This window comes from Chelonia mydas, chromosome 15 (assembly GCF_015237465.2).
Source record: "Chelonia mydas isolate rCheMyd1 chromosome 15, rCheMyd1.pri.v2, whole genome shotgun sequence".
In the NCBI taxonomy this organism is placed as follows: domain Eukaryota; kingdom Metazoa; phylum Chordata; order Testudines; family Cheloniidae; genus Chelonia; species Chelonia mydas.
Genome location: NC_057856.1, coordinates 1,459,830 through 1,470,463, shown reverse-complemented (window position 1 = coordinate 1,470,463; position 10,634 = coordinate 1,459,830). Strand labels below are relative to the sequence as shown.

At 61.4% G+C, this 10,634-nt stretch overlaps 1 protein-coding gene across 1 annotated transcript in view; it reads left to right on the top strand.

The window, feature by feature from the left end:
• The first annotated feature begins 847 nt into the window (after nt 1-847).
• Nucleotides 848-10,634, top strand: part of CABP7 (calcium binding protein 7) — an 81,491-nt gene continuing 71,704 nt past the window's right edge. Inside the window, exon 1 of the mRNA XM_037879181.2 lies at nt 848-1,055. Within this exon, the coding sequence (XP_037735109.1) occupies nt 950-1,055 (106 nt within the window). The 5' untranslated portion in view covers nt 848-949. The remainder of the gene's footprint in view (nt 1,056-10,634) is intronic.

Genomic DNA, 10,634 nt, shown 5'->3' with positions numbered 1-10,634 from the left:
TGCCGCCCTGCGGCACTGCACAAGAAACCCCCTTTCTGCTCCAGCTGCAGAGCCGGGCAAAGGGATAAAGACAGAGGCAGGCAGCCTGGTTCCCGCCCTGGGACAAGGGGCACCTAGGCCTTGTGGGAACTGCGCTGAGCACGGAGTCTAGGAAGCCAAGGCCAGGGAGCACTAGCCAGTGATGGGAGCAGGCTGGGGCAGCTCCTCTCCAGCGGTGGGGTCAGCCTGAGCCCGGTGTGAGAGAGAGGCCGATGTCCCTGGCCCTCCTCCCGCTCCCTGCAGGCGGGTTCAGGGCTCGGTTCCGCGGTGGCCGCTCAGATGTTCACTTGCCTGGCGGTGGGGGGAGCATGTGCCGCCGTGAGCCAGCCAGAGGCAGGCACCGCGCAGAGCGGAGCGGGAGGTTGCCAGAGCTAGTCTGGTGCTGAACTCCGGCTGGGGAACTTCGCGCACGGGGGTGGGGGCAGCCCCCGCTGCCCCCGCGGCACCTGGCCCGAAGCCATGCCAGGCCCCGGAGGCCTCTGGGCAGTGGCTAGGTGGGGTCCCTGCTTCTGAGACTCGCCGGGTGAAACACTAGGGAGGATGCCCAGCCGTGTCCTGCCGCCTGCCTGAGCCGCGCGGAGCAGCCGAGGCCGGGCTGCCGGGATGGGGAGCGGGGTTTGACTGGCCCGAGCCGCCGGCGGGACCCTTTTGCCCCTGCGGTTTTGCTGGGGGCCCCGAGACGTGCGTGTGGAGGGGCGCAGGGAGGCCAGCGAGGCTCTCACCGCCCCCGCCGCCAGCCCGAGCCGCCCGCCCGCCTGCCCCAGCCTTGGCCGGAGCGGGGCCGCTCTCGCTCCCCGGGGGCAGCAGGACCCGCGGGCCGGCGCGTGCGGGGGGAGCCCTCTCTCCGGCCCCGCGCGGGCGCCTCGGATGAGAGCGGGGGCTCCAGCGGGGGCTCCGGGCCGCTCCCACCATGCCGTTCCACCCGGTGACCGCGGCGCTCATGTACCGGGGCATCTACACCGTCCCCAACATCCTGGAGCAGCACCCCGTCGAGATCCCCGAGGACGAGCTGGAGGGTGAGTGACCGCCGGGCGGGGGGCTGCAGAGGGCTCGCGGGGGGGCTGCATCTCGGGGCTCCCTCCCTTTGCGGGGTCACTTCGCCCGGCAGCCCCTCGGGGGGGGGGGCACCTGTTTCCTGGGAGCGGGTCGCGGCCGGAGTTTGGCAGCGGTCAGTGGCGGGGGCAGGGACGTGCCCGCTGCGATCGCCAGAGCCAGCCCTGCGGAGCGCGGCCGGGGCTCCGGGGCATTGATGGCTACCGGGGGGCGGGATTCCACTCGGGGCCGGCGTGGATGGGCCGTGGGGGAGCCAAGCGAGCTGCCCAGCAGGCGGGGGAGGGAGGGACGTGCCCGCGGCGGAGCAGGAGCTGGGGGGGACGGACAAGCGTGCCAAGAGGGCTGGAGAGCGGTGGGGAGCGGGGCAGGCTGGGGGCCGGGGGGAACAGCTCGGGTGCGGAGGAAAGGGGAGCAACGGGCGGGGACCAAGCGCTGGAGCAGAGGGGACCTCCCACCCCGCGGGGGGGACTTTCCTGTCAGGGCAGGGCCCTGCTCAGGGCCGGGGAATCAGCCCCCGCCCCAGGGCTGCTCTGCGGCTCCGACTTGAACCTTCCCCAGCCGCCGTCCCTGTGCCGGTGCGGCAGCGGGATGAGCCGCGGCGGGCAGGGAAGCCCTGCAGCCCGGGCGCCGGCTGCCAGCCACCGCCATTGGCATTCGGCTCGCGTCGGCCCCGGGCGATCCGGCAGGGCTCACGCCTGCCAAGCAGCCCCGCAGGCTCGCAGGCGCCCGGCTGCCGGACAGGGCGGGCTGCGGGGCCAGCGCTGTCAAGGCAGGGGCGCAAACCGGGAAGGGCGGGGGAGCCGGGCACTGGTGTGGGGGTGCCGCATGCAACAAGCGATTGATCCGCGGCCACAAAGGCACCGTGACGGGGCACGGCCGACCTCGGGGTCCCAGCGTGGCGTGGGTCACACTCACGGGGCACGGCCGACCCTCGGGGTCCCAGCGCGGCGTGGGTCACACTCACGGGGCACGGCCGACCCTCGCCGTCCCAGCGCGGCATGGGTCACACTCACGGGGCACGGCCGACCCTCGGGGTCCCAGCGCGGCGCGGGTCACACTCACGGGGCACGGCCGACCCTCGCCGTCCCAGCGCGGCATGGGTCACACTCACGGGGCACGGCCGACCCTCGGGGTCCCAGCGCGGCGTGGGTCACACTCACGGGGCACGGCCGACCCTCGCCGTCCCAGCGCGGCATGGGTCACACTCACGGGGCACGGCCGACCCTCGGGGTCCCAGCGCGGCGTGGGTTACACTCACGGGGCCCGGCCGATCCTCGGGGTCCCAGCGCGGCGTGGGTCACACTCACAGGGCACGGCCGACCCTCGGGGTCCCAGCGCGGCGTGGGTCACACTCACGGGGCACGGCCGACCCTCGGGGTCCCAGCGCGGCGCGGGTCACACTCACAGGGCACGGCCGACCCTCGGGGTCCCAGCGCGGCGTGGGTCACACTCACAGGGCACGGCCGACCCTCGGGGTCCCAGCGCAGCGTGGGTCACGATCACGGGGCATGGCCGACCCTCGGGGTCCCAGCGCGGCGTGGGTCACGCTCACGGGGCACGGCTGACCCTCGGGGTCCCAGCGCCGCGTGGGTCACACTGACAGGGCCCGGCCGACCCTCGGGGTCCCAGCGCGGCGTAGGTCACACTCAGGGGGGCCGGCCGACCCTCGGGGTCCCAGCGCGGCGTGGGTCACACTCACAGGGCCTGGCCGACCCTCGCAGTCCCAGCGCCGCATGGGTCACACTCACAGGGCCCGGCCGACCCTCGCCGTCCCAGCGCCGCGTGGGTCGCACTCATGGGGCATTAGCCATTGTTGCAGGCCTAGCACAGCGTATCACAATCGCACAGCATGGGAGGTTGGCGCGGCCTTAGCGCATTATGTCACAATCTTATGACATGGGCGATCGTTACTTTTAAACAAAAGGGAACCCCACTGCGCCAGAAGCAACTTTCACTTTCCTATCCCCCGCGAGCAGGGGGCTTGTTCCGTGGAGCAGGGCCATGGGGGGGTCACGAGCAGCTAGGGCTTTTACATCCCCACGTATTTCGACCAGACTAAGACGTGAGTGTTGCTTGTGTTGCTTTTCTAGAGCAGCACAAGCCAGGGAGCTGCCTTTGTGTACCGTTGTGTCACAGGAGCATGCTGACCAGCTGTTGTGATGATCGCAAGCGGGGCGGCAGGGCTGTTCCTTCTCCGCCGTGTGGCGCGGCCAGCCCCGGGGGTCTCCGGGGGCAGGGTACGATGTGAGCGGGGTTTGCCTTTCTTTAACTGGTTGCACTAGGCCGGGGCTGTGTGGCCTGGGCGCCTCTCGCGGTCCCCTCGCAATGAGGTGTGGCTGCCACTCCCGGTCGCAGCGGGTCGGGCTCCGAAGGGAGCAACTCCTGCTGGCCTGTCCAGAGAACAGCCGAGTCGCAGAGGCCGCTTCCGTCACTCTCCCCCGTTAACCCCAGCGGGGAATCTCTTCTTCCGCTTTCCAGAGTGGACACAGGAGGGAGCCAGCCGCGAGCGTAGGGGCCCTGTACAGCTTTCTCCCTCCCTCACCCCCACCGGCATCCCCTTCACCGCCTCTGCCGGGGGTGGTCTGCAGGCAACCTGGCAGCAGGAGGCAAACCACCCTCCCCTCTGCCTCTCCTCCCTGCCGCTTGAACCCAGCCTGCCCAGAAAGGCCTGGCAGCCCGAGGTGCTTCTGCCCCGCAGTCCCTGCTGTGCCCACACAGCTGGCATTGCAAAGTCCCCTTGGGCTGTCTTCCCTGCAGTGAGTTGCGGGGAATCTCAGTCCGATGCCTGGTGAACAGGTGTGTCCCCAGCTCCTTGCAGCCAGACTGAGCAGAGAGGCCAAGGACCGACAGGATCACAGAGACGGAGGTGCCCGAGAATGGGCAGCGTAGGCTTGAGGCACAGGTGTGAGGCTGGGGGCAGAGAAGTTGGCCCTGCCGTTGTCTCTGTCCTGTGGCTGGAGAGAGGCCCCCACCCCAGCCCCAAAGCACCTCCCCAGCGCTAAATCCCAGGGCTGGTCCTTGACATAAGGTGCATCGCCACTGCGTTCCCCAGGCAGCCTGGTCTCAGGACAGGTTTGGACGGGAAGCTTTCTGCGGCCCCGAGAGAGGAAGAGAGCAGGCAGAACGGACAGCCAGTGCTTTTCAAGTGCAGAAAAGACCTTTCAACACAAATCCGCTGCGCGAAACCATTGGGCAGGTTTTGGTTTCATCCCCATGTGGAACGGGCACAAGTCTCGAAACCAGCAACGCTGGCACAGAACGGGATGGCCGTGCTCTGGCCAGGTCCGCAGGCTGCACGGAGGGTGGCCATGCTGGCTGCCGAGTGGCTGCCGCACCCCAGCTAGCTCCCTAAAAAGCAGCAGTTTAGCCAGGATGGCACAGGCCGCTGCCCTGTACAATCCCGCCTGTGAGCCTAGGTACACATTTGGGCCCCTCACCCATGCCACCACCTGAGCCACTATGGCTACCCTGCTCACTCGGGCAGGCCTGCCCGTGCTGGCCTGATTGCAGCATAGGCAGACCCGAAAGGAGAAAACATCGCAGCCGAGAGCAAGATTCCTCCGGGCTCTTTGATGTCACTCAGGGAAGCAATGGGGCAGGTGACACCAACGAAGCTCGCTCCCTGCTCTGTCCCTGCCAGGCTGCTGGCACGCTTGGCATACTAAGATTCCTGAGCATCTGGATCACCATAGGCGCGCCAGGGCCTGGAGTGCCAGGAAATTCAAAGCCCCACTCCCTTTTCCCTCATGAATATGGTCCTCCCCTCCACCTTCTAAAGTCTCCCCCTGCTCTTTTGTGGATATGGTACAACTTGCCCATTGCCTCCCTGAATCATGGGTGTTGAGGAACATAGGAACTGCATGGCACAGATCACTGGACCCTCTAGAGCAGTGTCCCTCTCTCGGCTGTACTGGACCAGACCCATGGTCCATGCAGTCCAACCAGCTGATGGCTCCATCCCTTTGGTGTGAAGTCTCCAGGGCTGTTCGATGCCCGACACGAAGCCCCAGAGCCCATCTCGCTGGACGACGTAGGGCTGCCGAGCGCTCTTCGCTGCGCTCCCGGCTGGCCCCACCTGCTGCATAGCGGTAGATGGGGAATGATGCTCGATTAGTTTGGGGCTCGTGATCTTTGCAGGAAGTCGGGGGCTTCCCTGGTTCTTGGGAGGCCTGGGTCTTTCGGTGTCACTTTAACCTGGTGATTCGGGTTTTGTAGAAACCGTGTTTCACCCTGAAGAGAGCCTGCGCTCTCGGGTAGAGGTAGCGGAGCCGAGACGGGTGGGCGCCCGGGTATGACAGCCGGGCTGCTGCTCCTGCGCTCACACTGTCTGGTTCTTGCTTCCTGCTCACCCGCTTTTCTTTCTCCCCCTCCATCTCTGCCCTTTTCATTCCCAGTCTCCCTCTTTAAAGGGAGCAGGAGCCCAACAACCCAGGAATACAACCCAGGAATACCCAAATGCCTCCCTGCTAGAAGCCTGCTGAAGCCAGTGGGCTTCCCTGAGGAAGAGTTTGGTGCAGGGTCTCGGAATTAGACTGCGAGGAAGGATGATCCATAGTTAAGGCTCCCGGCTGGGACTCAGGAGATCTGGAGTCAATTCTCATCTCTGCCACTGACTCCCTGTATGACCTTGGATAAGTCTCTTAGCCTCCTTGCCTCTTGCGATGCTCCCTGTCTCTTGTGGACAACCAGTGGCTCCCGAGCCACATGCGGCTCTTCAGAAGTTACTATGCGGCTCCTTGTCTAGGCACCGACTCTGGGGCTGGAGCTACAAGTGCCAACTTTCCAGTGCGCCGGGGGGTGCTCACTGCTCAGCCCCTGGCTCTGCCACAGGCCCTGCCCCCACTCCACCTCTTCCTGCCCCCACTCCACCCCTTCCTGCCCCCTCCCCTGAGCCTGCCGGGCCCTCGCTCCTCCCTGCCCCCTGAACACCACAAAACAGCTGATCGGGAGGTGCGGGGAGGGAGGGGCAGGTGCTGCATCCGGGCTGCCGGTGGGTGGGAGGCGCTGGGAGCGGGGTGGGTGAGCTCATGGGGGGCTGCTGACTTACTACTGGGGCTCTTTGGCAATGTACATTGGTCAATTCTGGCTCCTTCTCAGGCTCCGGTTGGCCACCCCGATTGGGACTGTAACTTCTCCAGGCCAAGGACTGGATCTAACTGCAGTGCCCAGCACAATGGGGCCTGCATCATGGCTGAGGTCTCTAGCTGCCACTGTAATACTGAGGAGTTAACCCAGCCCAACCCATCAGTATTCACAGCGTCTCTGCATAGATTAATGCCTAACCCTGGGGCCATCTCCCACCCTGGGGCCATCTCCCAACCCCAGGGAGTTCCCCAGGTCAGTCACACATACATTTCCTTTTCTCTGTCCCCAGGGGATGGGGTGGCCAGGTGCTCTCAGCCAGACGTGTCTCCGCCATTACTTATTATCGGGCCCACTGTCCTGTCTCCTCCTCCTCTCTGCCTTTTCTTCCAGCCTTGTCTCCTCAGACATATCCCCCTCACCCCGGCTCACCACTGTCCCAGACAGCTGACCATTTCCACTGCAGCATCTTCTCTGTTCATCCTTCTGGAGTGGAGGGGCCAGGTTGAACGTAGCAGCCAAGGTGAGGCTGAACCATTGCTTCAGAGCAACTCCCTGCACCTCTCAGGATGCTCCTGCATGCAGTGGGCCCTTCCAGCCAGCCCCTCCCTCAGCCCCCTCCCAGGCCCCTGTTCTTCTTGGCCCCACACTCTGCTCCAAGCCCCCTCCTGTCTCATACCAGCTGCCCTGTCTAAGCCCTCCCATATGCAATAGAGCCTCACTCCCTGGTCCCACGCCCCCTCCCCTCATGCATGCAGTACACCCCCGGTCCCTGCCTTGACCCTCTCCCTTTGGGTATGAACTATGTCCCCCATTCCCTGCTCTGCCCCCTTTTCAGTACAACCTCCCTTCCCCACTGTGCCCCTCTGGAGCCCTGCACTGGGCAGAAAGCTTTCAGACCAGCCCATCCAGGCAGGAGTGTGGCTGGTCAGATCCAAAATCACCTACCTCAGAGCCCTTCCTTTGCTGTCCCCTGATCTTTCTTTATGGCTGAATCCCATGACTACTCCATGCTGCCCTGCCTCACCCCCCCCACCGCCCCCATGCACTTTTACGGGTAAGCTTTCTGACTAGCCACCCAGGTACTCCTGGTCCTTGTCATGAAGGTTGTGTGCTAAAGCCCCTGGTTGGTTTCCTCAAACATAATCCGTCATTTCCAAAGCCTGGTGGGATCATAAACCAAGCCTCCCCTGTGAGGGCAGTAAGTGTCGTTATCCCTGTGTTACAGATTGGGAAACTGAGGCACAGGATGTGAAGTGACTTGCCCAAGGTCACCCAGCAGGCCATTGACAGAACTAGGAATGGAACCCTGGTGTTTTGGGCAAATAGCTCCCCCCGTCCCCCAGCCCCCTGTGCTCAGCCTACTAGATAGCGCTGCCCATCAGATCTTTCCCTCTTAAATCAGCAATGAAAGGAGCCACCGCAGCCATCTCAAACCAGGGCACTGATTAAATTCTTCCTCCTAATAGGGCCCCAGATCAGGGTATTTACCTTAGAAGACATTGTAAAACTGAAATCATTTCCTTTAGACAGGAGAGGAATAAGAGGGGACCAGAGTCTATGTAATAGTGACTGGGCTAGAGAAGGGAGATTCAGCACTTCTGTTCTCTTTCCTAACACAAGAACAAGGGGACAAACAATGAGATGTAGGGGGCACAAAACCAAGCAATTTTCACACAATGCACAATCAGACTGTGGAACTCACTGCCACTGGAAGCTGCCACAAGAATTTATAGCATGAGTCAAAAAGGGATTAGGCATGTATATGGACGTTGAAAATATGCAGTTATCCTAACTTTTAATAACAATTGTGGAAGAAAGACAAAACCTGGTGCTTCAGGGCTTAAGCTGATCTGTCACTATTACAGACCAGGGTCAAATCTAATATGGGGTCAGATTATCTCATACCTGCTACTACTGGTTTCTTACACCTTCTGCTGAAACACATGGTGCTGGCCACTGATGAGAGAAAACAGGACTCGGTAGACCTGCCTATGTTCCTAAGCGAACCAAATGCCAGGGTATTGGAAGGTGTAGGCGTTTATCAGACAAGAGCTTGGTGGTGTCTGCTGGGGTGCCCTGAGCTGGAGGAGGGGGGAACATTGCCAATTCCCTGGTGTTCCTCTGCCACACAGGTGAGAGCATGTCCAGGCAATCTATCAGTGTTTGGGTGGGATGCCCCTTTCTTTGGGGGTACTCAATCCTTAGCTCAGTGGTAGCAGGACATCCTAGGGCTCTGCTGGGATGGAAGGTGCCAGCACAGAAGACAATGGGCTGCTCAGGGCAGTGTTTTCATGAAATCAGGACATTCCATCCACTGAGGGTTCCCTTGGCACAACACATCAGCTCCTTAGAACCATGTTATGAAGGACAATGTTTGTGTTTAACCAGACTCACCCCATGGATCCTGAGTTAGCAGGGATTCCAAGGGTGGGAAAACTACAGCTCATGGGCCAGATCCAGCCTGCCAGCCATTTTAATCTGGCCCTTGAGCTCCCACTGGGGAGTGGGATCTGGGGCTGGCCCTGCTCCAGCGGGCCAACCAGGAAGCGGGGTCAGGGGCCGCTCCACACAGCTCCCAGAAGCAGCAGCATGGCCCCCCCTTCAGCTCCTACGCTTAGGGGCAGCCAGGGGCCTCTTCTCTGCATGCTGTCTCCAGCCCAAATGCAGTCCCTGCAGCTCCTATTGGCCGGGAACCACAGCCAATGGGAGCTGCAGGGGCGGTGCCTGTGGACTGGCAGCACACAGAACTGCGGGGCTGCACCTAGTGTAGAAGCCAGAGAAGGGACATGCCGCTGCTTCTGGGAGCTGCTTGAGGTAAGCGCTGCCCGGAGCCTGCACCCTGGAGCCACCCCCAAGCCCCAACCCTGATCCCTCTTCCTCCCTCTGAACCCCTCAATCCCAGCCCAGACCATCCTCCTGCACCCCAAACTCCTGATCCCCAGCCCCACCCCAGAGCCCACACCCCAGCACCCTCATCTACCCTGCACCCCAATCCGGAGCCCCCTCCCACATGCTGAACTCCTCATTTCTGGCCCCACCCCAGTGCCCACACCCCCAACCAGAGCCCTCACCGCCTCCCACACCTCAACCCCAATTTTGGGAGCATTCATGGCCCGCCATAAGTTTCTATTCCCAGATGTGGTCCTTGGGCCAAAAAGTTTTCTCACCCCTGGATTAAACCCTCTCCCTGGCCAGGGAATCTTGTCCTGACAGTTACAGGTCCAGATCCCAGCACAGGGCACTTTGACAATGACCCCAGGGAGGGGTCATCTGAGGAAACTGAATCTAGGACCTCTCCATCTAAAAGCATGAGCCTCGACTGCTAGATCTAAAGGAGCAGCCCCAGTGATTTGGCAGCAGTAGCCGACACCTAGAACACGATGTGTCCAGCCCCTAGCAGGGGAACACAGATCCGTACTGTGGTGATTTCCCTTTGCCAGATGTTTTCCAACCCTCCTGGAGGGTAACAGAGGAGAATTTCTGTTCTAGTCTGGTTCTTATACAGCCCTCATCACCATAGCACATGGGGAAGAAGCAGGTAATCCATGGACACGCCCGCCTGCCTGGTCTCGCTGTTTGACTTTGTGTTTTGTAGCAGCCATTTGTTGATATAAATACATCAGCAGGATCAATTCAATTAGGCCTCGGCTCCTTGGCATCCACAAACTGTTGCATATGGATGAGTTAGGAGCGGGCATGGAGGCAGAGGGTCCAGGACACACAATACAAATCAGTGACAGGACGAATGGGACAGAGACGGTGCCTTCCCTTGTGTCTAAGTGCCAGGCACACCAGCAGCACAAAGGAAATGATCATTCATTTTAATGAAGCTCGGATCATTAGCTGATGTCTGTAAGTACCTTGAAGATGCCAAGTGTAATTAATCCTCACAACCCCCAGGGAGGTGGGGGAAGTATTAGCACCATATTTCAGATGGGCAAAATTGAGGCACACAGGAGTCAAAGCCAACATTTCAAACCTAAAGTTAGGTCCCAATTCTGAAAGTTCGGGCTACATCCGTGGTTACTGGGAGCTTCTTAAAGCAAGGCTGTGGGACAGCAGAGAAAGGCACAGTCCTCGGGGTCTGCGCTGCAAGGACACCCACCCAGTGCTGACTGAGGTCTTGTTCACACACACAAGTAGCCCTGGTTGCACTGAAATCAGTTTTAAAACCTATTTAGCTAAATTGGTGCCAACCCTGGCCTGGCCTCTGATCTCAGTTTAGAACTGGTTACGCTGGCTTAGCTCCTGCCCACTCACCGCTGCCGGAAGTATAAGCAGAAATAAACCCAGTTAAATGCAATTTAAGAGTGTCCACACAGCAGCTTTGCACCAGGTTAGTTAAAGCCATGCAACTTTGGGTTTAGAGACCAGGCCGGAAAGCCCAAAGCCCCACCCCAGTATGCAAGAGGCTCAGTGTAAGAGTCTCTGGGCAGTTCCCAAATCCTGGTCAGGAG